The 26,847-nt window shown below is 39.1% G+C and overlaps 1 protein-coding gene across 1 annotated transcript in view; it reads left to right on the top strand.

Annotated features, from left to right (window-relative positions):
- The window catches only part of emc2 (ER membrane protein complex subunit 2), a 32,587-nt gene extending 8,516 nt beyond the window's left edge, over positions 1-24,071 (top strand). Inside the window, exons 4-11 of the mRNA XM_028470477.1 lie at positions 1,745-1,830; positions 4,399-4,456; positions 10,762-10,847; positions 11,106-11,165; positions 14,705-14,786; positions 15,029-15,139; positions 17,155-17,259; positions 23,688-24,071. Of these exons, the coding sequence (XP_028326278.1) occupies positions 1,745-1,830; positions 4,399-4,456; positions 10,762-10,847; positions 11,106-11,165; positions 14,705-14,786; positions 15,029-15,139; positions 17,155-17,259; positions 23,688-23,774 (675 nt within the window). The 3' untranslated portion in view covers positions 23,775-24,071. The remainder of the gene's footprint in view (positions 1-1,744; positions 1,831-4,398; positions 4,457-10,761; positions 10,848-11,105; positions 11,166-14,704; positions 14,787-15,028; positions 15,140-17,154; positions 17,260-23,687) is intronic.
- Positions 24,072-26,847: the final 2,776 nt, after the last annotated feature.

Genomic DNA, 26,847 nt, shown 5'->3' with positions numbered 1-26,847 from the left:
TGAGCAAAATAATGTTTTTTTTTTTCTAGGGAAATGTTTCCGGGGACCGCTTATTAGGTGCACCGCTCGCCCCCCCTCCTGTCGTGGCCATTTCAAACATGATCTAAACCACCCGAAACACCGTCTAAACTGCCAAAAAACTCTCTGTGAAACTAGGTTCATTTCTCGTCAAGCGCTGCATCACTCCCTGAAAACATGAACAACCTAAAATAGCTTCACCTGCTCAGAGCGTTTAAACATCTCATCAGAGCTACAGAAGATCTGTGGGCAAAAGTTGTTCTGTTGTTGTAGACGAGACCATTAATGCCAGGGATTGTAGAGTCTGAAACATTGTAGGTTAAGGATAACTTCTGATTTGCCAAATATTCTGGCCCCTTGTGGTGAAATAACAGATCCATCCTTTTGTCCATTTGTTTTGGTCCAATCATTATGTCTGGAATTATGTCATCAGGATCATTTAAATTAGGTTAATTTAAATTAAGTTGATCAAATTGGAAAATTTGGTGACATTAATGCTGCTCTTATACATCTTTATAAGACATAAATAATTAAAAAGGAGCGGTCAGAATAATCAATGTCAGTACAACTTTTATACACAGTACCTTTTAATTGTATCTTACTCATTGTTTTAAATTAAATGTTTATTTTTGATATACATTTTTGTTTAATTATGATTTTCTTTTAATTTTGTTTCCTCACAGGAGTTAAAAACTAATATATTTCTAAAAAAAAAATGCATTAATATTTTTGAAAAAAATAAAATGAAATAAAAAAAATTATTGCAAAAAATAAAATGGATTTTATAGGGCCCTACATATAGATTATAATTGCTTGATCCAATTGTTTTTTCTTTTTTTTTGTGAGGCACTTTGATCTACAGTAAGAAAAGTGAATTTGTAAGAAAAGTGCTATATAAATAAAGATTATTGATTGATTGTTTAGTGACTGATTATTTTGTAATATTGAGAGTGATGATTGAAGATATTTTGTAGGATAACAAAACTTTCAGACCTTTAAAATAGTAACTGTGGTAAAAAGCTGTCCTTTAATTTGGTTTTCAGATGTTTTCAGTCATTTCATTAGAAAGCTTCAGTTTCTATGAGGCTTGTTATACTGCTTTTATTTATTTTCAGTTTAAGTTAAAATACAAGTGACATTATTTACACATATCACTTCATTCTATTCCTCCTGGTAGGTGTGTTGGGATTGGATTTTAAAAAGTGAGCACCCCATCATTACCATTGAGTTGTTTGTCGGCGAGTTTCAAAAAGCACTTTGTTATGATATGTAATATATTGATATTATATATAGTATCATGCTTCTATTGGGATAGAAATGAATTGCGCTGCGGACTAACACATTGAGACACAATGCACTGTGACAAATTGCAAAACATATTTACCTAAGTATTGATTGACCAAAAAGCCATAGTAAGTAACATTTATATATGTAGCACCTTTCACAGACAAAAGCCACAGTGCTTCACAACACAACTTAAAATCAAAAAGTACACAATAAATACAGTTTAGAATCAAAAAGTATGCACATAAAAGGCCAAGACAACACAAAATCATAGCAGTCCAAGAATATCTAATTCAAAGCTTGAACAAATAAATAAGTCTTTAGTTGGCTTTTATAGGTGTCAATAGAATGCAGAGAGACTTATGAGAGTGCAGCAGCGGAGCATGCAGTTTAAATAATGCTATCTATAATTGGTTGCTCTCCTTTGCCCACATCCTTGCAGACCTGCCTACAGGAACTGAGGAGGCAGTTTCCAGATAGCCACAGAGTGAAGCGATTAACAGGCATGAGGCTGGAGGCTTTGGAAAGGTAAGCATCGTGCACCAAAATCTCCAGAGAGAGAAAAACACAGCAGCCAAAAAACCCCCCTGCAATAAAAAAAAAACTGTTATGTGCAGTACTTCCAGAGGTTTTGGGGCGAGAAAGCGTTAGCAGATCATAAGTGGTACAATGGTTTGTGTGTGTGTGTGTGTGTGTGTGTGTGTGTGTGTGTGCGTGCGTGTGTGTGTGTGTGGGCGGGGGTGTTTATATTGGACCATGCAGTGTTCCTTTTAAAGAATGGAGCTCGATATGAGAGAATGTTCAGTGCTGGGTAGCCCAGTGGCCTTTTTGGCTGATTTAGGGATTCCCGGGAAGGAAGTGGTTGGATCCCACTGTTTTTCTTAGGGTCTCTTTGTCGCTCTGTCGCCTCTGGTTTCAATTGTGCTGTTTTTCCCCCCTTTTTTGTTACACCTCATTTCTCTTTGCTTTTTTACCTCTTGTTGCCCTTCCTATTTTTACGATGCACTTGTTTTTGTCTTTGGTGCTCTGAATGTTTTCATGTCACCACAGTCACAACAGAGAAGTTCAAACCAAAGAGTAACAAAGGGGAATTCTTTCAATGAAGCTAAACAGGAAGTATTTAAATCTGTTGTTATCAGAATCAGAAAGCATTTTATTTAAAATTTTATTTAAGTATAGTTTAAAACAGCTGCAGAGATTATGTAAAGAATTAACAGCGATAAATTCAGCACCTTTAGATTAAATACATGGCATGCTGACATCTTGTTTGTCTAAGTCATGTGTCACACTCATGGCCAGGGGGCCAAATCCGGCCCTTTGGAGCACCTGATTTGGCCCGTAGGGGAAAGTAAAAATGACAGCGAAAACATAAATCATTGTATTGCTAAAACTCAACAATATTTGCAGGTGTTAACAGTTTTCCCGGTGCTTTTATTGCATCATTGCAGTCATTTTTAACGTTAAACAGTTGAAAAAAAGAAATTCCTATAAAATCTTTTAATTTCCCTCAAATTATTACATGATATTTCCCTTCATTAAATAGAAATTGGTCACAAAATCTAGGAAATTTAAAGTAAAGGTCCTATTGGGACTGATGTCACTTATTGCTTGGGTATTATCAGTTTTTTACATATATTTTTGTGATGAATTTTTTATTAGGCATATTTTTTTTATATTACAAAGGCAGAGGAGAAAAATAAATAAAACATCCTTGTGAGAAGTATCGAGAGATATGACAAGTAATAAAAGAGAAAAAACGAGAAAGACAAAAAATTAAATAATAAATAAGTATACATATCTATATACTGTGTTGGGTACTAACTGAACACATGTATTCATAATACGTATTTAGAACACTCATTCCGGACAACTGCATTTAGGTACAGTTACTCTTTCATTTGAGAGCATTCACAATACAGTCACTCTTCTGATATCAAAGGAACACATCATAGCACTCAGTCATCAAATTTCAGTTTCATAACCATCAACCAACCAACATCAAAAATAAAAAAAGGAGTTTCTTACATATTTTGTCATTTATTTATACGTTGAAGTGCAAACTAGGGCACAATCATGTTGAAGTTGCTTGTTTCTGTGGCCCACTTGAAATCAAACTGCTCCGTGTTTGGCCCCCAAACTAAAATAATTTGACACCTCTGGTCCAAGTTAAACTGAAATGATGCAGCTTTAAACCCTAAAGCTCTTCCCGTAGGCGCACATGGGTAATAAATGAATCCAAAGGTGGCTCTTGACTGGTTGCCTGATGCCATCTGAGATCTCCTAAAGTGTGGCTGAGTAATAAAGTGAACGTGAGGGAAGCATCAGCGCTGCTGGAAGTGGTGCTGCTCATTCCTAATGGGAACCAGCGTTGCTTCTGTCTGTTTCTGGGTGTGGGCGGGGCCGTGTCTGATTACAGAACCATGGCTTCGGCTGCTTAAAAAATCAGCGTTTCACATTGCGCTTGATTGAAAAACTTTCAGAATCATCCTTCAACACCTGATTTAACATAAGATATGAGATAGGAATACATCCTGTTGCTAGATTTCTTTACCATATGATTTGATATTTACAGCTCGTAAATTTATCTTTTAAGCAGAATTGAGTGGGTGCTGTCCAACAGTTTGAGGCGTGCTGTGGTGGATAATGGCGCTCATCAGTTTCATATGTGAATTTGTGCTTTTGCGGTTTTGCGATCCAGCCAGAAGACAATTGATCCTACAATAAAGCTGTAGATTTGTTCAGATTTTTAAAAGCAGTCATTTGATTTTGTTTAAGGTAAATCAAACTGAATTCAATCAAATAAAAACTTGGTACACCTCATTGTGCTTTGTTTGTATTGATTTCATGACTAATTGTGAAACGATATACATTCTGTCCAAGTTACGCTGTGTGATGAGCTTTCTAACCTTAAATGTTTATTCCTCGCTTTGGCTCAGCTCTGATTTCTGCTCAGTCTCGCTGTAATTAAAGAAATCTGTTACGCCGTGTACACAGAAACTTGATTACCCTGAACTCTATTTGATCTCCAGACCATCTAATTACCCAACTAAGTAGAAGTAATGGTTAAAAGTGATTCTTTTTCTTCTTCCTCTGAAGGTACGACGATGCCAACAAGCACTATGATGCTATTCTCAAAGATGACCCTACCAACACGGTAAGAAAAGAATAAAAAAAAAAACACAAACTGAGGAAAGAAAGGGAAAAGTCCCTCTGCTAAGCATTCTCCTATAGTGCACTTTGTGGTCTTAGCTTTTTACAGAGGTTTAAATCTGTCCAGGCTCTTTGGTGTTCGCGGTGGAAGTCTGCTAAGTTAAACTCTTTTTGGCCTCTCTGGCCTCAACCACACAGCTAAAGTGTTTAGGGCAGGGGGCTGAGCTGTTGGGACGGTGATTCATGGTCTCAGTCAGTGGCAGACATGTTTGTTGGAAGTAAAGTGTAAATAAAAGGTCTGCTCCTTTGAAGATGGTAATTTAGTGGACTTTTTTTTAGACCCCCACACCAATTTCTCCATCCCACCTTCTCTTTCACCTTCTTTGCCGTGTATTGGCCACAGGTGCTGAGCTGTGACGTAGATTAGTCTGAAGTAATCCTCAGTTTTACGTGCCCTTTCAGGCAAGATTCTTCTCTCAATTTATCAAATTGATTTGAAGCAGAATGTGTCGTTAATTTGCCGCCAATCCCACATCACTCTCATGAGATGTAATGTACCTGCTGCTAATTGTTTCCATAAGGATGTGGGGCATCGCTAGAAAACAAATCTTTTTAAAGGCTTTCAGAAGAAATCATGGCAGTGTTTATTTTGGCTTTTACCCACTTACTCTGTAAAGATGTTCATCTGGGGTCACACCATAGACATTAAGAGTTTGGCTGTTAATCAAAGGGTCTTCATCTCACCAGCTTCAAACAAATTGAGCCTTTGCTATAAAGAAAAAAAAAAAAGCCCAATAATTCATGCTTTGCTCAGATATACAGTACCTACCTCACTTCTATTTGCTGTGGTGCAGAGAAAAAAAAAATCTCCTTATTATCTCACCCTTATGGTAGCCACAGCGGCTCCACTTTCTGTGCTCGTTCCTGCTCCCACATCCATTTCTGTTGAGGAAATTATTGGATTATTATTAACTAACTATGCCACAATTAATTCAATTAAGAAAAATAATAATAAAGCAAATGAAAGAATCAAAAATACAATATCAATCCAATGAAACAAATTTGTTTAAAATATCTGTGGATTGACTTAAATTAGTGTGGGGTCTCCCATTACAACTTTTTTTTACTTCCGATATGATACTGATATTGCAGCTTGTGTATCGGCCAATACTGACATTGGGCCAATACAATATCAATATGAATTATACACAACTTTTATAACTTAATTTGTAGTGTGGAATAATATAAAAAGCTTGATCAAGTGATATTACTGAAACGGAGAACAATTGACTGACCAATTTGTTACTAACCAATGGGAAACGTACATTTAATCATAAGAATATTTCACACTAGATTAAAATAAATTAAAAAGAAAGTAGAAGACACTGAAAATATCCTTTACTGAAGCCAATAAGAACACAAAATTATATTTTTAAAGTGAAAGTTAACCACTAGTTGAACTTAAACATAATCATATTCTGTAATTGAATAGAATAAATAAAAAGATAACCTTAATTAATTAAAAAATAAAATGCCAAATTTTAGATGCAGGCCAATACGTGTCCGATACTTGTTTTTGCTGATATCACAACGTTATCCATTATCAATATCAGATTGAGACACCCTCATCATTAAAGTCCGTGTAAAGCAGAAATACATTAGTGTTACGAGTTTGTCACACCATAGAAATGTGTCATTGACCACTGAGCCAAATTTAAAAGATCAAATAAATCACTAAGTATATAAAATTAGGTCTCAAAATCATGGAAAAACAAGCACTTCTCTCTGCTCTGAAACGCTGGGGGCATGTCAGTTAGAGGCGCTGGAACCAAGCCCACGCACGGGAATGGCACCACCTCCATGAGCTGTGTCTATGGGAGAGAGCAGTGTGAAAGTGGCTCCAGCATCGATTTTTCCACAAGTGCTCGGATCGGGCCAAACGAGGTGTCAGCGTAAAGGTCTGCTCCGCACGAGTCTGAATATGTGCATCTCTCTCGGGTAGAGTCAGAACTGCACCCGCTAGAGGTGAAACACATTATATCGGTGCAAAAAAGTGCTTATTTCATGGAAAATGTGGCACAGAGTCCGAACATGTGGTTTGTTTTTCGGCTACGGGCCGAATTACGCTCGCCGGAGACCGCGAAACGTAACGCAGCTATGATTTCTGACCCACCCATTAAATCCTGAACACAGAAATTTGAAATAGTTTGTGAAGTCTAGCTCCACAATGAAATTATAAATGGACGAATGGCTTTTTACATGTTTTGAGGAATACATTTAAGTAATTATACGTCATATTCAACATGTAAACTGCAGTTTAAATCAATTGCCTGAATGAAGATCACCCTAACGGTGAGATGATGTTGATCAGCCAAGATAATTAGTTTTTATTTTAGAGTCATTCAGCACCAGCAATATTAATTTACTGACACTTTTCTTTCTTGAAATAAAAATGTATCCATGCTAGTAGATAAGAGAAAGTAATGGAATAATAAATATGAGACAGTCTGTATTCTTCAGCCTCAACACACATGATTGTTCATCACAACAGGGGAGATGCAGTCGTAATCACAATGATTACTTACCAGCCTCCATCATTATATATCATACTGTTAATTCCAATTGTTGTTGAGCAAAATGGCAGTACTGCAACAAATGTATTTTTTTCCCAGCAATATTATCTGCATTGAAATGTCATGCAATGACATTGAGAGTTGAAACTTGAGTGAATCTCAGAATCCTCCTCAACATGGTACAGATCTGATAAATTTCACAGGGACATCCCCGGAAAGGGAACGGTCTGTTTCCTAGTGTCTGTAGGCGGTGTCCTGCCTTCAATCTGAGCAAAGGTTGTCTGTCAAACCTGAGACTAAAAACAGACTCACACAGACAGTCGAGACTTTTTAAACCTTTTTCCCACGCTCCTCTTCCTGAAGAGTGCTAATAATATATCCTGCTGAGAAGATATGACATCATGTAAAGTCACCTGTCTAAGTTAAAAGCTGACTCTCGGTGCCGGCCCTCCCCTCCCAGCTCCCCCATGTTCTATAACATGCTCTTAAGGACTGGATAAAGGATGGGGCTGGGAAATGGCGGAAAATTGGCGACCACAAGGAAGACTTGTGAGGCATCCCAGCATGCAAAGGAAAGATTGGAAACTGAGCTGTTGTAATTACAGGCTGTAGAATAGATGTGGTACCCATTAACCAAAATTGTTGAATCAACAGAAATTGTTCAAGGATTTTTCTTTTTGCCATTGCACTGTCCAAAATGTGTTTCAAACTCTTAGCCCCTCTTTTGCTTTGCTAGGTTCCATCCCATACCTACAGCAGGAAACTGGCAAATTTCTCTAAGCATGCGTAAATGCAAATTTTCCCCCACTTTGTTGTATTGTTTTCAGTATTTTAGATGTTGCGGAGACCATAATTGCATACAAAAACGTTCCAGTGAATAATTTTTCAAGCAGTGAGTGGGCTTCATTATTGTATTATACAAAATTTCTATTCTTTTGTTTCACTTAAATTGTTCAATAAAAATAACTAGATATCCTTAGTCAGCCATTGAGGTCACAAATAACTAGGTTTACCCCCAATCATTTGATTACTTATTCATTGTTGGACCTGAGTAATACAGACAAAGCATTTGATCTATGGTTTAAAGCCCCAATTCAGACTTTGTGGGACATGTAATTGTAAGTTTATTTTTCCAAAAGGGCAACGATCATCCTAGATATTAACCCCCACACCCATGTGTGCACACACAAACATTCAATTTAGGAAACTTGTTTATTCCCTTTCCAAAAAAAACAAAAAACAAACTAAAATTTGCACAGGAAATAACTTTCAAAGTCCTTTAATCTTATTGGAGACTAAATCCCAATATGGCTAGGTGTGCCACTGCTGTCATGTTGGTTTTTATTATGATGGAGGGTTGTGGTAGGTTGAAGGACTGAGCCAAGGGTGACGTAAATAATCCAGTCCTCACTTCTGAGGTCTGTCCTCACAGTGCTAATTAAAAAAGAATCATGACAACAGAGGGCTGACACACTTATGACCAATCTCTCTCTCTCTCTCTCTCGCTGTTTTTTTTCAATCATTAGTTAGAGACAAGATGAGAGAGGAGTGGTTTAGAATTGATTTGCCTTTTATAAAGTGCTGTGTGACTTTTCAAGGCTACCAACTTCCATATGTGTCTTTAAAGTGTTTTTTGTGTCTGGTGGCAGAGGGAAAAAAACGGGCAAATAAGGAATTGAAATGAAACATACAGGGATTATCAAAAGTATTGAAAATAATTTGCTAATTATAAAAAAACCTTTATATGTGGAGTAGATGCACTTCATACAATAAAGTACTTTGGATGGGGATTCATTGTGCTGTAGTTGAAGAGCATGCCATTGACGAGAGATGGTGCCCTGTGTCCTGCACGACTGTTTTCACTGAGTCTAAAATATTGCAGTCAGTTGGAGCTGCAGTATCACAGCAGGTCTCTGTCTCAGTTTGATGGATAAGTGGATTTTTTTATGGCACTGTAAGAGGAGGCCAAAATTTAAAGCCTCTGAGACATGACTCATGCACAGCCTTTAGTCCTTCTGGTTATGCGTATTTGAGAGGAAGCCCCACTCAATCAAAAGGCACTTCATAAATAAATATGGCTCTGGTAGGGTAGCACTCTCCTAACAGACTAGCACTTTCTTGTAAAAGTTTTCATTTACTATCAAAAAGAGGGCGACAAGGTGTGGGAATGGACTTAACATGCACAGCATCAAGGCTTTTTAATTTCGACTGATGAGATTGAACAGATTGTGAAAGTCATTCTGAGTGAGTGGGGCCGGTGCAGCCATGTTCAATGCATATTAGGCTGGCAGGAAGACAGGCGTTAGGGTTTGGAATCGAGTGCCGTTTTCCCCAATTGGTACGCTGATGATGACTCACCACTTTATCATAGCCACTGAGCTCATTCTATCTCCCAAGCATTGACTCATAATGTGCGTCTATCTAACACGGCCACTAAATATTTCAAACTATGCTCTGATAGGACCAGTTCTCACTGCACAAATACAAATAACTGAAAGTTATTGTTTGGCTTGTCCTTTGTGTGAGTCCTGCTGAAGAAAATCACTTTATATCAGACAATAACATGAAGGATTGTGATGCACTGATTAAAAGGTACCTTCATGTTTTCTTTGCAACACACTGCAGAGATACAGAAAGCAAAAGTCACATTCCTTTCTTAGAAGGGTTAGCCTCTTATTAGTGGCATATGAACAACAAGCTGCCATCATTTTTTAATGGCTAGAATCAGTGGTTCTCAAACTTTGTGGGCCCAAGTAGCCCTTTCTTTTATTTCTATATCCAAATACCCCCTTTGTTCGACTTCATCATTTTGCTCAGAATTTTATGAAAAGCAACTATAGATCATTCTGATGGAATGAATGAGTGAGAACACATTTTAAAGAATCCCATCGTAAATAAGTGGAATGCAACAGTATTTAGTGCCTCCTGAATGAAAATATTTCTATAGTTTTTATCATTTCTGCTCATTTACCACCTGGTGTGTGACCAAGACTGACCCTTGTGTTTTTAGTTCATGTTCTAATCAAGATCATTTCCATCATTATTATTATGATTATCATTTTGAACTTAAAATAAATATTCCAAAACCCCATATTTTAAATGTTTTTGTTTCTTAATTTTTCACCTTCTTTCTCTGATGGTCTGTAAATGTTGCAGGAGGTAAAGTAAGAAGGTGGCTGAGTCATTGCACAACGTGATTCATGAGGCTCCAGAGCCGCAGGTTGCTGACTCCTGAACTAGGGGTACACGTACCCCCATTTGAGAAAAGCTGGCTAAAATCAGTGTTTGCCTCATAGATCAAATAATCAATCAATCATGATTTACTCAAAATAGAAAAGAAAACGGTCAAAAATGCTGCATGGAAGTTTGTTTTCATCTCCATCGTAAAGAAACAGTTTGTTGACATTTTTGCACATTGCATTGTGGGATGTGGAGTCCCGTAAACTGATTCAAAGAAGTGTTTTTACTTCATTCTTACCAAGATTTATTGGTTTTCTTGGTCAGAGAAGGACAGTGATTAGCTTGTTCTATTTTGTTCTCTGTGTTCCCCATGACATTACATAAAAGTAAATAACTTCTGTGAACCTTTCTCTGTGACTTTACATCCCACAATGCAATGTGCAAAAATCACAGCAGCTTTAACAAAATGATCATACTAAGATGAGGTTTAAAATGTGACTGACTTGTTAACTTGTAGAAGTCAAATTTATAATCCTGTTCACATCTTACCCTACAGGCTGCAAGGAAGCGCAAGATCTCCATACTGAAGGCCCTAGGGAAGAGTGCTGAAGCCATCCGTGAGCTAAATGAGTACCTGGAGCAGTAAGTACAAGAGAGAAGTGGATGTGGCATTCAGCTCAGTCGTGCCCTTGGGCGTTTGTTTTTTTTATTTTAAATTGGGAAGATTTTTAGCCCTCGATCCAGCTGGCACAAACTGAGCAGAAAATGTCAGATAACCCTTCTTGTTCTGTTCTGAAAGCTGTCATGTTTTATAAGTTTAAAATGTGCAGTGACAGTTTTAATTTTCTGAATGTTTTCCTCTTTCCGAGAATGTCATTGTCTGTGTTTTTGTACTTCCAGGTTTGTTGGGGACCAAGAGGCATGGCATGAGTTGTCGGAGCTCTACATAAACGAACATGAGTAAATACATTTTGGTGTTGTTGTGCAGCTGATTGAATAGTTTTAGAAGTTATTTCATTGTGTGTTCTCAAGGCAATGTTTTGCTTTTTTTATTTTTAAAACTTTCTAAATCCACACTTAGTATTGCACCAGATGTTAATTTTGTGTCTGTGAGGATTTAGTGTTTTATATTTGATTGATGGCTTGATTTCAGAGGAAGCACATGGCCATTGTGAATGAAGCTGTGAGGCCTAACTTTGCTTGGTGTTTGAATGGAGCTCTGTCCATGTTAGCCACATTGGAATAGTTTAATAGGATTTTCAAGCTAAGCCTTCGTTCCTGCATGTGGTAGCGGAAAGGCCTCCCACTGGTATTCCAATTGTCAAGCTGATATAGCAGCGAAGTGAACACATTGTGTTGTTTGTGTGGTTGTTTATCCATCCTTAATTGCCTTGAGCTCAGAGGTTAGTGAAGCAGTGGCTCCAGCTCAGCTATGGGTTTGGTGTGTATGTGCATGTTTGATTTCCTGGTTGCTCTGGTTGGAAGGCAGTAGTCGTAGGAATGCTGTGCACGGTGAGAAGGCTACTTATTGGAGATTTAATGCTTTTGTCTAGGAGGCTTTATTGCTTTAGTAGCCAGAGGAAATCCAGGAGTGAGCGGATTATCTCCAAGCTTATCCCGACACTTCTAATATCACACATTCACTCCCACACCTCCTTATCAACAGGCGTGTCAATTTATTTTCTTTGTTTTCTTTATGTTTGGCCTGCAAACTCCCTGCTTGTCCTTCTCTTCCGGAACGCCTGGCATTATCACCGCTCTTTTCCAGAGGGAACGAGCCCCAGGCAGAGAGGGAGCACACTTGTTCCTAAATTCCCAGGAGTAGGTGGTGGCACTTTTCTTTCCCCTCCAAGCCAGAGAAAACAGTGGCTCATGGAGTTGTCAGCAAGAGAAATAAACACTCCTCTCCTAGCTGCGCAACACCCTGGAAGCTCAAAATAAACAAGGCGGTGTGTCCCTGCCTCAGTGTTCATAGCTGACATCAGCATTAACACATTACAAATGTAATTAATAGCCTCTGAGCCGACTCCTCCAACGATCCCAACACCACAGTTGTTTAGACTGGAGATTACTTACAAAGCCACTCTTGGAATCACGTTACTCTTACTTTGAGTTAACTTTTGAGACTTTTCCTGTAAATTGAACAAGTCATTTAAAGTTGCAGAATAAATAGTAATGTTTTTTTCTCAAATAAACTTCACATGGTCTCAAGCTGTTTTTCTATCAGCATTGAGGGGGAAAAAAAGAAGCGAAAGCCACTGCTGATGGTTAAACTGTCCTCCAAGACAAACAAAAAAGGGCTTTTAGTCCCGCACATGATGGTAAGCACAGAGGGGTACAGAGGAATGATTCCGAGGTACAATATGAGAGGTAGGACTTTGGCTCGCGGACAACACTGATGGAGCGATGCTCTGATGCAGGCCACAGCCGCTGCACGAGCACATCTGAAAGTCTTTATACAGAGGAAGTGGTAATTGTAAGCAGCCTACAACCTTCCAAGCCCTCTGATAACCACACAAACACACGCACTAACACACACGTGCACACACACCCCTCCTGCAACGTTACCCATTCCTTTGGCTTTTCCCCCCCCATGTCCTGGCTTTCCATCCCAGTTCTGCTTTTAATCTTCCAGCTGGTTAACACGGTGGACACTAGACAGGCTCATAGGTTCTGAATGTTGTGGCCTTTGTGTTCTTGTCATGCATTTAGCTTTTGCTCATATCATACAAACACTTTGTGTCCATGTCACAGTAAAGGCAGGAAAGCATATTTATTTATTTAAGTTTGAAAATAATTGTTTTTGAGCATTACTGCTACATTCAATTGCACTCGTAACCCGGATAAATCCGGCAGAACAAATTGGAAAAAAGTGCAATAAAACGGCCCTTGAGTTTGGGACCCTGACTCGGGAATTCAGGCAGCATTCAAGCAGACGAAGTGGATCATAAAGACGTCTTAGCAAAATGGCGGCGCCCACCGTTAGACATAAACAATCACTTTGTTTGGCATTTGTTTAATTAAAAGTGTAGAATAACTTTGAAGTGGCATTTCCATTCCCACTGTGTGCATGTGTGAACTGTGTAAACTCTGTGTAAGTAGTGAAACCCGTATAGTTCAGTGCATTCTTTCTGCAGTCTATGGTTCAATGACACATGAAGGATTCCCCTCGCTGGTGCGTTCAAGTCATACCTACAGTAAATCATGTTTCACCCACTCTTTCTTACCCTCAAGTAGCTAATATATTTCTCCAGCAGGTAATTTTGCACCTCAAAAAATATCAAAACAAACAGTCATGTTTTCCCCGATTACTGAATGAAACGCATTTACCTTGGAGGTCAAAATTTGACGACCCGGATCTTTCCAGGTTCCAAGTGCTATTGAACGCAGCATAAAGCTTATTTACAAAAATCATGTTTTCTATTTAATTGAATCTAATGATAGTATAGTTATCAACATTTCTTAAGACAAGTGCACCATACAGATGCCAAAGCACATTTTTTTTTCGCACATGATTTCCATGTTGTAGTCACTTTTTATTTCTGGGGTTGCCACTCCTCTCAGAAATATCCTTGGTCGGCGGGGAGAACTAGCGCCCTCATACGGCCTCTAGTAGACGTGGGTGGAGTTTTAGCTTCTTCCTGAAGAGGAGACAGACTGGGAAGCACCAGACACTATTTATCCCATAGCTGGGGATGGTATGGGACCCGGGGATCAGTTGGGGGTTAAGGGACTTACGCAACATCCCACAGTGTTGGTTCGGGTGAGACTCGAACCGGTGACCCTCCGATTATAACCCCGCTGGCCTTAAGCACTCGGTCACCACTACCTCGCAAAAGCAAATAATGACAATAAATAACACTCGCCATAGGCAAAATGGACTAATAATATCTTTATACAAGATTTATTGATTAATAATTTCCTCTATGTCGTGTGCATTCACCTGTGGTAGGTTTTAGCCTCTTATAGGTTTGCACTCCTTGATTTACTGGGTCTTCTGTCTTGTCTTGGTCTGGTCCCTTGAAGTGAAAATTGTGTTCTGGAAGTGGATTGGCCACAGATTAGTGTGAGGTCAACAGCTTAGCAGTGTGCTGCTGAGAAGTGATCTCATCTGGGTACAGGCACAGTGTGCCAGCTCTTACTGTAGCCCTGACCTCAGGAAGGTAGTTAACTACACATTAAGGGCAGAAAAAACACACAGTCAGGCTCGATTGATCCTCAGTGCCCCCCAGAGGAGCAAGCGTCACCACATTAGATAGAGTAACGGGCACATGGTCCAAACAGCCTAAGCCTGTAAATAAACTTCACGTCATCTGGTGGATGCTTCCACATAAGTCTGTCACTTTTAAACTGACCGTGTGCGCCCAGCGGAGGCTCAGTTTGGATTTAAACCTGTAAATTTATTGGGCATGGATGCTGCGCTTCACAGTTGAGCAAGCTGCAGGCTGACACATCCACAGCTGTATCAATCAGCTCAGCACGTCTCTTGTCTTCCACAGCTATGGAAAAGCCGCATTTTGCCTCGAGGAGCTCATGATGACCAACCCTCACAATCACTTGTACTGTGAGCAATACGCTGAGGTAGGTATCTGTCTGCATATAAATCATCAGGCACCCGGCAAAACTGGACTAAAGGTTAGCTCTGTGAACGACGCCTCTTTGAAAGAGTGAATGACACTCATCGTCATTGGGGGATTACAGGCTCATGAAAGAGGTCTTGTTTACACAGAGGTGGTCATCTATTGCTTGTTCAGATGTTGTGCTGTCATTGCATGAGCTGTCTTAATCCAAGCTCATTGGCTGTTTTATTCCTCACCACACAGGTGAAGTACACCCAGGGGGGGTTGGAAAACCTGGAGCTGTCCAGAAAGTATTTTGCTCAGGCGCTGAGGCTGAACAATCGTAACATGAGGGCGTTATTTGGGTTCTACATGGTGAGTACTGCTTTTGATTGAACAGAGTGTTGAATGTAGAGAGAAGGAGAAACAGAAACTGTTTCAAAGCCTTGTTTTATAACCCTGTGGTTTTATCCTTCAGTTATACTATACTGTGTGCGTGTAAGTGTGTTTTTTGGGTGACTGAGTAAAGTTCTCCAACAGTTAAAGCTGCTACTCCCGATTATTTTTTATTTGATAGAAGTACCATTCATTTTAACCGTCATTTCTTGCGTTTCTTCGTGAGATAAGGGCGACAGTGATTCGCTTCATACCATTTTTGTTCTAGTTTATTCCCGGTAATTAATTTGATATCAAAATGAAGTAAATACACTTCCGTGCACCAGTATCATTCCACAATGCAGTGCGTGAAAACAGTGTGTTTATGGCAGAGATGAAAACAAACTTTCAAGTGGCAATTTTGGACTTTTTCTCTTCATTTTTGGAATGAATGATGTTCTATTCAATGATCTATGAGGCATACGCTATTGTTTTATCTAATAAGGAATAATCAGGGAAAGCAGCTAAGCTTACTGCTGAATCAAATAGTTAACTACAGTATTGGGATAATCAGCTCCTCTAGAGCACTTTCTTTTCCCCCCTGTGCTTTCTTCATATTTAGCTCTTTGATAGTTCTATCCCAAAGAAAAGCACAAAATGTGACAGGGTGAGTTTGAATACTGGCAAATTAACTAAGCAGGTGGTGGTTTGAGTGTAGTCTTGGCAGGAAATATACCTTTTCATCTCGGTATTTGTTTGAACAGTGTTGTCTGCAAGTGCCAGTGCATCATATGTAAGGGGGAGCTGACATAAAAACACAAACAAAGAGCAATTCATGGTCTGAACAAGCAGAGGGGAAACAATTCTTCCACACAAACCCCCAGTGTTTTCCTCTACTATGCACTGTGCTTTTTCAGGCTATCCAAACACCTCCCAGCAGCTCCTTCCCCTCTAAAAGCTCAGCGAGGTGTAAGCAGCAGGTACAGAGGAAGCAGTGCAGCATCAAACCTCATGAAAATTCACTTCTGTTTACTCTCAAGTTAGTCTGGAAATAGAGCAGGCCTGTTTTTTTGACAGGGCATCCGCAGACACCCTGGTCTTTAATGGCTACTTTAGGTGGGCGTTTATACTTTATCAGGCACAGATCTGTCTTCAGGGTATGTTTTGCAGATTGTCAGCTCACTCCTGTGGCCCAAAACTTGACAGGTGCAAGAAGTTCAGCGAAAGGGCAGGAAACTTTCACCATCCAACTCCATGTGAGTCAGTGCGACAGCAAACCTGGTAACACTGACCACAGTTGGCTTGTGGCTTCGTTACTGACAACACTTAGGTGGGGATTCCCCTCTATAATGGTGCACACTCTTATTCGGGGATAGCCCGCATGGGTTGACATCATTTAAATTGATGCCTCGGTTTGAGAATGAAAATATATGTAGAAACACTGAAAATGGTTACTAAAAAAATACAGAAGCCAAAGCGTTTCAGGCAAGAGTGCACCAGGTGGATTGGTGTGTAGTTAAAGTTTCAGCATGCGGGTAGAGAGGACTTTGAAATGCAGGAAGGGCAAGCCCTCTGGGGTTTGCTTTGTGGAGATGATGGCAGGAACATGGGAAAGACATGGGATTTGTGGTTCGAAGGGAGGCTGTCAGGGTAGGCAGAGACTGTGAATCACACAGCGTACTTCTCTCAGCAAAGCGCGCTGTTTATGTTCTAAATGCAAGGTTCTTTCATCGCCAAGAGTCAATGGTGTAGGAGAAATTAGAGCCCCGATAAGTGATGATTTGTCTATATAGCATGAAAAATGCTCACTCCTTCCTGCTTTTAAATGAGTTCCTTTGTATGATCCAGCCCCAGTCTGCTTTTTTGTATTATTCTGCCACAATGATGAGTTTCATGGTAAACCGTGTGCGGTTGTTTGCTCAATTTATCTCAATAATGTTGATTTGAAAAACCTCATTCAAGTGTTTCTTTCATTCATTCACTCTTCCTTTTCTTTTCTTCTTTTTTTTTTGTAGTCTGCAAGTCACATCGCTGCCAGTCCTAAAGTTAGTGCCAAGGTGAAGAAGGACAATATGAAGTACGCTGCTTGGGCTGCCACTCAAATAAACAAAGCTTATCGGGTGAGCCACTCATTGAAACTACTATGATGACATGCCTGTTACTTTAGTTGACACTGAAATCAAAGCTGCCACATTTGTTGTATTTTACCCATCCAGGTCAATACCCTCATTCACATTCAATGTGTAAAAAGGATGCTTTTGTCATGCTTTGTTATAAATCGAACTACGTGTCTTACAGGGCATTTGGGTACATTTGCTGTTATCATCGTAATTTCCAGAATATAAGTTTCTAAACAGAGTATATCTATGGATTTAGCAGCCGGCAGCATCATCTAGCGAGTAAAATCATGAATTTCTCTCTGAATACAGTATGGCTTTTCACCCAGTCTGTACTGTAGCTGTCAGTGAATGGGAAACTGGTGAAAGCTTGTTTACGGTTAGTTGATGGTTTTATCTCACGATCACAACATTATCAATAATCCACTCAGGTCCACACATGTTCTGTGTTAGTATGTGGTGCTGTGAACTGCTGGATACTTCACAATATCACTCTGTAGCGCCATAATCTCACTTCTTTTCCTGCTTCTTCCTGCTTTGCTGGGTAGCATCAGTGGCTAATCTCTCATCTAAAGGTGCACTGCTGTCATCTTCAGGGCACAGTTGGTCACTACAACATCCCGCAGCTTAGATATTGATGAGGGACCTCCGCCAGGGTGTTTTCTAGTTATCCCCATGAAAAAATGCAAATGACGAGCGTTTGCATTTGAAATGACGAGATATCTCGTCAATGGCACTGAGTGAGTTAATCACCTTGCATCCCTCAGCAGTGGGCTGCCACTTTGGAGGTGCCTGGGGGGGAGTTCAGGGTCTTTCTCAGGGACCCTTAGTGTTAATGGCCATGCTAACACTGCTGGATTTGAACGCAGAACCCTCAGTCTTTCAGCCATCTCCTCTGACCACTAGACTAACAACATATTGAACAAGAGTAAGCACCAAATATCCTCTTAGCTAGATATTGTCCCTGATCTGGATCAGTTCATACTTTGAAGGCTTGGAAGAAATGTATGTCTCCATTAATAACAATACAGTTGGTTTAAATGAAATGCACAATCTGGATCTGATCCGGATGAAACCTGTTGGAGGAATTGAGGAACCAACCCGACACAACTGAATCAAATTTTATAAATATCGGAATTATGAAGCAAATACACATTTTTGAAATTTCACCAATAATGACTGACAGGGATTTTTCTAAAAATTAAACTGATCTGAAACAGCATATTGATCTGGATCCACTTTAAAATTTAATGGAATCTTCCATGGCATAAGGTCTATTTTTGGTTAAACTTGTCAAAATCTTTCTGTACTTGTAACGTAACCCTGCTAAAAGATAAATAGATAAACACTGGTGAAAATATTATCTCCTTGGTGTAGGCAATAAAATAATATTTGCCTTTTGTGCTTGAACTCTGTTTAAGAGAATTACATTTACACAGATAGGATGGGGTAATGAGACCAGTCATGTATCATTGTATTTCTCTGTACTGTTGTCGTGGCACCCTCAATGTGAGCATTAAGGCCATATGTGCTGCTTTCCTTAGTATGAACAAATAAACACGTAATCAGTGGCGACCCCTTTTAAAACATCCGGTCAATTTTGACTTTCCTTGTGGCCAAACCGACTCATTTCACACAAAGTTGGTGAATAACATCCCAAACATGCCTGTAGCTTTCAGACAAGCATATTGGTAAAAAGAAAAGAAAATCAGTGAATTCAAATCAAGGTGAGCTGTCTTCAAGTGGTGTCGTTTTTTCTTCAAATAGCACCTAATATGTTGGAAGATGAGATCTTGATAACAAAAAGGCATTTTGGTGAATCCGTCCTCCCTATGTCTCCATTGAAGTGGAAACACTTTGATCAGAGTGCTGGTGGACCTCACCTCACTGTCCTAGAAAAGCTTTGAACCTAGCAGGAGACGAGATGGATTCCCCGAAGTGCTGATTTTAAATCATAAATCACAAGGATGAGAAGTCTTGTTGGGAAAAAAAAAAAAAAAAACTTGTAGAAAGAGTTTAGTAGCTTGACTGTGACTAAATGTGAAAACAAACATTGCTGTGGGACTTCATCTGAAACTTGTTACACAGCAGCTTATCCAAAAGTGTTGCACATGTTCTTCCTTCAAAATGTGTCTTTATTGCAGAGATGTTGTGAATGGTTTACCCGCAGACAAAGAACACATCCGTGGTTACTGGTGGTGTTTATAAATCATAAAGATGATTCATTTTTCAAAACATTCACATTGGCCAAGAATGACTTCCATTTTACCAAACCAGATTTATTATTTCAGATTAGTGATTGATATCAAAAAGGAAGAGCTCCTAAACAATATGGCAGATTTAATTTGACCACACAGGCAAGTGTCCGAATCTCAACCACATGGTTTTGACCTTGTGTTGACGATAATGAGACTCTTCTGTCAGTCACACCTTTGTCCAAGACACATTCGTCCTGCACCTTGACTCTATCACCTCTTGCATTTGAGTTTGCCTTTAAATAGTGAGTTTTTAACCTGGTATAGTCCACATACGTTCTCCCCTGTCCTTTTTACTCCTGGTGTTTTTTCTCGTGAGACACATTCAATGACAAGGTGTGAGGTTATAGGCATTATTGCTTTGCGGTGTACTCCTGCTAAACGGCCTGTAAGAGGTTTGAATGCTAGTGTGGGCCTCTGTCAGACAGCTGCAGGCTTCTGTGCAACTGTGCTGGCTGATTGATGGTCTCTTTTAAGTGTTACTTTTGTCAGTCGGCCACTTTTATTAGGCTTCAAGACCTGGTGATTGTCATTCTTCAGTGCAGGGAAAAATGTGGGCAGGTATGTGAAGTGGGATCAGACGATGGTGAGAGGCAGGGTTGGGGGTCAATTGTGGTACATTTTTCAATTATTCATGTTAAATTACAAATCAGTTATGTTACGGTCACTGGCATTTTTTCCAATTACATTTAAAATTATTAGTTTCCCCCTGAAAGTCAACTACAATTATGTTCTCAATTACTAAAGTTTAATTACAATTAATCACAATTACTAAACGTTTTATAGATAAGCCCATAAAACATCACCTGTGTTAGCTTTCTGTTAGCATCTTTTATAATAACGGGTCAGTTTTGACCCAAGTCTTAAATCAGCAGTAAAATACAATCGATCATCCAATTTGTCTTTCATCTCTTGGTTACCTTGTTAGACTTCCTAATCAATGAAAATATTGATATTAGTATTTTTGGTGTTGGCGTCATGACAGTTTTTTATAGAATTTCCATGCCAATTACAAAGTAAATTACAACAGCAAACAGTTTCAACAGCAACATATATTTCCAAATATATTTGTCAGAATTGTAATTAATGATCAATTACACAATCATAATTGACCCCAACCCAGGTGAGAGGTGACAGCTTTTAGGAAGGACTGTTTTTAATAACAACTACAAATAAGATTAGCTCACTGGGTCAGCTGATTAGTGAATTAGTTTGATGTGTGAGCGTACGTGCCCGTGTCTGGGGAAGGAGAAAGACGTAATCCGTCCTTCCGCCCCAACTCTAAACAAATTCTGCGATTAGCTCCCTCGTCACGCTCCTCGGGCCTTTTCTGCGTCATGATTTTATCATCAGAAGCTCCAAATAGGAGCAGAGCTGTCTGGTCCGCGCCTGCTGCTGTAGAGCTGAGCACGAGTTAATGCAGTGGTCTCACCTCAGGCTGAGGAGATAATTGACTACTGGGTCTGGGGTAATGGCTCATTTTGCAGCACAACTATGAAATGCACTGATCATTATAGCTCCCCCACCACACACTCTCACAAACACACACGCCCTAAATCCCAGAAAAATGAGTCACCCTTGGAAATTACACAGCCAATTGTACACCTTAGCCAAGTGCACTCTCGAAGTTGAAGTTTGGCAAAAGAGGAAGGAAAAAAAACTCATGGAAATATGGTATGGGCAAGGTCAAGGCTCCCGTTTGTAAAAACCAATACAGGACTTCAGGCTGAATGAATGAATGTGTCAAAGGAATAAACTGTGTTCCATTTCAATCATATATTGCCATTTCCCTCAGTGTGGATGAATGGACTGCAAATGGTTTGACAACTTAAAGTCGCTGACTCATTCCTCTGCTCCTCTGAAAGCATACATGACTGTCTTACTGTTATACTGTCTGCTAGTTCTAATCACAACGGACGCGGTGCAAATTTTCGTGACGCGGGCACCGCGCAAATGCTTTCACGCGATTGAAAAAGTTTTCCCCATATTCGCTTCATATGCACTTCTGAAGCGAATATAAAAAAGGCTCCAACCAGACTCCCTTTCTTTTCACCATCAACAATGGAGGACCCCAGTAAAATCGCTGAAGAGCCGTCAAAATGTTCGACATCGGCGTTCCTGGATTCACCAGGTTAACCAGCGACGCGTCCAACACGCTTATTCTCCTCCACGCCAAATCAGGGTTAGGGTTGGGGTCAGATTTGAAATAAAAACTACACAATCTACTACACGCTAGATTATTATGGTCTGTTTTTAATTTTTACATTTGAGTACACAAGTATGTCCAGAGTTCAAGTAAAAAAAAATGCAATTTTCTGTCTTTTTTCCTTTCCAAAAATATTATATCAGTATCATGAGCTCATTATAAACTATTGCAGAGACGAGCAACTTTTAACAGCGACAAAGGGCAAAAAAATGTGTTTTCCTGACCCGTGGCCCATATTATCAACACATGTCAGTTTTTAGAATTAAGACTAATCTGAGCATTTCGTACATATCTTTCTCTCATTTTGTGTGTTTTGTGTTTTTGGAGTCGTGTTGGGAATTTGCTTTGAGTGCCGTAGATTTGTGTATTCCAGAGACTTGGATCAAATTGGGAATAAGAGGCAGACACATTTTAAATACTTACTGTAAATTCAATTTAATTTATTTTGGTTGTTTTCAGACTGTACTTTTTGAATAGTTTCAAATTGACAACCCTGTTAATTGCAAAAGCTGCTTGTTTGGAGTGATGTTTAAAATGAGGAAAAAATGCTCAATGAAGATGAAACCTTGTCTTTATGAATTCATACATTTAACTTGCTTGTGTGAAAGCGTCCTTAGCTCGTCCCTCCTTGTTGTGAAGGCACTTCTATATATTAACTAAGGTTTATTTCCAAACTTTGTCTGCAAGGCCCACTTTTTCTAGACATATTGCAGACTGAGTCTCTACCCCATGACAGTTTCTTTCACACATTGTGATGCTGCTTCTTTAGAACAAAAATGAAAACAGATGAAGAAACATGAGAACATGCCACACATTTTGAGAGAAAATTTGACTATTGAGTTTGTTCTGGAAGCTTTCTCATTAACATGGGGCGACCGTGGCTCAGTGGTAGAGTGGGTTGTCCAATATCCAAAGGTTTGGGGGTGCGAATCCTGCTCTATTCAAGTCATTGTTGTTTTGTCCTTAGGCAAGGCACTTTACCCACCGTGCCTCGTATGAATGGGTAAGAATTGTGCATGAATGTTAGTGGTAGTTAGAGGGCTCCATTCGTCCGAGTTAAATGGGACAGCTTTTCTCAGAAACCGTTTAAGATACAATAACCAAATTCGGTGTGTGGCTTCAGGGTATCAATACCTTGATGGAGTTCGAAAATGAGAAGTGCGCAATTATTATTTCCCGAGTTATTGTCTTTTTTCCATCTTCAAAGGGAACAGCTTTTCTTAGAAATCGTTTAATATAGTTAGTCATTTGATATTCTGATGTGATAGTATTTTTTTATGTATACATCATAGTTCTTAGATAGAGGACATTTAGGAAAAGATTGAGTTATGATGACAACCATTTTGGCGGGGGATGTTGATGATTGTGTTTTATTATTATTATTATTAACATCTCAATATTATCCGTTTCAGGGTTTATATTCATTCAGAAATGAGAGCTTGTGGTGGTAATTAGTCTGACTCTTCCATGCCCAAGTTTCAGGAAGTCCCTTTCCCTGCAGAAGTTTTTCAGATTTAAATTGGATAGATAAATTAAGCATCCTCTATTCTTAGAAGATTGGATGAATTATTTTCTGCGGCTCTTCCGGTGACGTCTCGCAGCGACGATGTAGAGCTGAGGCTGCAGTGCCATGTACTTCCTTTCGTGGGGCAGTGGAAGTCGACTAATTCTGGCTCTATGTCTCAAAGCGCAGCCAAAGTGAATGGTACTTATGCAACAGTTGAGAAAAAAAGCTTCTGATTAGAGGTTCTATTGACCTATTTGCTAGATGTGCCTAATGCAGTGGCTCAGATTGTTTCTTCCAGAACAGAATGTGGATGTTTTGGCTCAGCCGATGAAGCATGCTATGAGGATATCTCTGAGTTCAACAGTGTTATGCTCTGTTACTGGAGCTGGCAGGGAGATCTAATGAGCTGATTCTTCGTTTTCCTCTTTCTCCCTTCGCTCCTTCCTCCCTCTCTGACATGCAGCTGGCCGGCCGTGGGACAAAGGAGAATAAATGCTCCGTGAAGGCTGTGGAAGAGATGCTGGAGTCCATGCAGATCACCATGTCATAGGAGCACCTCTTTGGACCATTTCTTCTATTACTTTTTTTCCCAAGTTGTTTAATCATTTGTTGTTGACTGAATTTTCCTATTTGTCATTGACACTGAAATAGATTTGATGAATAAGACAACACAGACACGTACTTCTATCAAGGTTTACTTCATCTAACGTTCCTCTTTTAACACAATAATGCTCCAACCTTGTGACCAGGGATGGAATGTGCTGTACAGTTGATATTTATTAACACAGCGTGTAGATATCTACTTTCTGTAGATATAAAACTCTCCTCAAATAAACATTTTCACCTACACTGTCCAAGTGTCTTCTTACAGGTGGACTCCTCTCTATTAACTTTATGAGTTTAAATGTTTTACAATGGGACTCTGAAACAGAAAAAGGCATACAGACAGCAGGGTTACAGTGGATCCTGAAAAAAGTCTCAAAAGGCAATAAATTCATGAATCTAAAAATAAGGCCTTAATTATCATCAAAATGTCTTAAATAGATTTTTCAAGTCTTAATTTTAACATGTAATAAGTATGATTTTGTGATTGTAGTTAGTCTCACATTTCAAAATAAATGATGAACATTCATTTTATATATATAATTTACCATAACATCGCACCATCACGACAGCAGAACCAACTTCAAAACAGTGACGTGGTTGCTGCGGGACGCAATGCAGATGTGCGTCATGCTTGTAGCAACTTTCAACAACATGGGGAAATGTAAATGAAAATTCTTAACGGTTTTTATATCATGTAGTTTTGTTTTATCGATTTCTGGCTATTTATGTAGTCATCTTGTGTGTTTTTGGAGTGATTTTGATCAGTTTTTTTGTGTGTATTTTTCTAACATTTTTGTATGTTTACTTTGGGGGCTGCCAGTTGCACGTCTGCACTAGACCCTGGAAAAAATGTACCCTTGCCTTACATAATTGATGTGGTGTTTTTTTTCTCTTTTTTTTCTTTCTTTCTTTCCCCATATTGTGTTTACTGTGAAGTTGGTCTTGAATTTAATTTAAAATGGCATTAAAAAGTCTTAAAGATTTTTTAATTGAATTTGACTGAAGCTGTAGGAAGTCCTTAGTCCGAAGTTTATCCTGAACACAAGTAAACCTGGATAAAGAAACAAAACTATTACTCAAATCAATGAAATACACAATACTAACAATGAGGCTATTAACATCCTAATAAAATAACCACAATTTAGCAACAATCAAATTGAGGGTCAAATAAAGTTTTAAATACTCCAAAATAGGTTTCCACATGCTGTAAAATGTATGTAGGTTCCCTACTTCATATCTCAGTTTTTCAATGTCGCGTACTATTAATCAACATACATCTCTTTGCAAGTCGCAAACATTGGGGAAAAAAGGACAAAAAAAATCTGAACAATGTGCTGAACCTTAAATAATGAACAACAGTTGTTTAATTTTTGGCCATTACTAAAAGTGATGTGCTAGTGGACTATTGAAGATCTTACATCTTCACATGTTCTTTAGTGTTTTCTAGCAATCTTAAAGATGTGAATGACTTTGCCTTGATTTTTAACCTTCAACACAGACATGGGCAACTGGCAGCCCAGGGACACATGTGGCCTTCAGTCTAATTTTGTGTGGCACCCAAAACAAAACCCCAAAAACTGTATTACAAGAAGTTGGAAAGAACATAAAGTCGGACATAATACAGAAATGAACTCCAACACACAAATTGACAGCAAAGTACACAAAAATTTACAAAATGACAACAAAGACAGACCTACTAACCAGTTAAACAAAAACACAACACATTACAGAATAGCTCCAAAGACAAACTGTCAACAAAATGATAGGGAAATTCAGAAAACAACAAAAATACAGAAAGCGACCCCAAAAATGCAGAAAATTACACTAAATTACAACAATCAGTCATTATTCTAATGTTGATAATGTGGCCCTCTGACACATTTTTGTGGCCCCCACTGTGATAAAGTTCCCCATCCCTGCAGTGCTTTAACAGCTATCCTTAAACAGAACAAAGGCTTCTGTTATGACAAAAGCCAGGGACAGAGAGAACCATGGGGTGAATCGTAAGCTGCTCCTTTTTTTCCCTACGTAATTCCAGTTGTCCAATCCTGTATTTGACTTCTCTTCAAACCGCAGCCAAACCAAGCTCTGAGAAACACCTTTGTGTAACGCTGCAAGCTGCAGCGACAGAAGATATATGTCAGTATTGGGAAAGTGAGGCCAGCGGTTCTGTAACACTATAAAGTCTGAATGGATCCAAACAATCCTCAGGAGTTGTCATTCACCCACCCGCCCGCACAGGATCAGCTGTTACTTCCATCTTATTTACCAAGCCATTCCAATTGTCTAATAATTTTTTACTTTTTGGCCCATGGAAAACTTGAGTGTTGAGTTTATTGCAGCTTTCTTTTTTTTTTTGATTGAAACAGGTCAGCAGCCCTGGGCTGGGAGTGTGGAAAGCAATTTTCAAGTTTCTGCTCTCTGCCTATGGTCAGTACTTGAATGTGTCTGCATGTGTTTTGCTTCAGCAATTTGAGCAAACCAAGGAAAGTGAAAAGACATCTGACCGTGTGACTTTCTGAAATGTTAATGTCTCTAGAAGCCGCCTGATTTAAATGTGAAGGGAAGGGAAATTTGTTACTTCCCTGTAAATATAACTCCACATACAACAGCCTTTTATGGACCTGTAAAAGAGAAATACAGCTTGTCAATCATTTTGATGGCGGTGTTTATACTGGTGATGAGTCAAACTGAGCCAACAGTGCCATCTGTAGTCTAAATCCAAAACTCAACGTCCCATAAAACACAAAGTCATGGATGTACCAAATTAGCACCGTCATACACTTCATTTGTCTAATCCAGTGATTCTCAAACTTTTTTGGCTCTAGTACTCCTTTTCTCTTAATTTTGAATCCAAGTACCCCCTTTTGTCCGACTACAACATTTTCTATGAAAAAACAACTATACTGTAGATCATAATGATAGAATGATAACACACATAAGGAACCTCATTTTGTAAATAAGTGAAATGAAACAGTATTTAATGCCTCCTGAATAGATTTATTTCTATAGTTCTT

This window comes from Gouania willdenowi, chromosome 16 (genome assembly GCF_900634775.1).
Source record: "Gouania willdenowi chromosome 16, fGouWil2.1, whole genome shotgun sequence".
In the NCBI taxonomy this organism is placed as follows: domain Eukaryota; kingdom Metazoa; phylum Chordata; class Actinopteri; order Blenniiformes; family Gobiesocidae; genus Gouania; species Gouania willdenowi.
The sequence above is the reverse complement of the archived record's forward strand: the minus strand, read 5'-3'. Positions and strand labels throughout refer to the sequence as shown.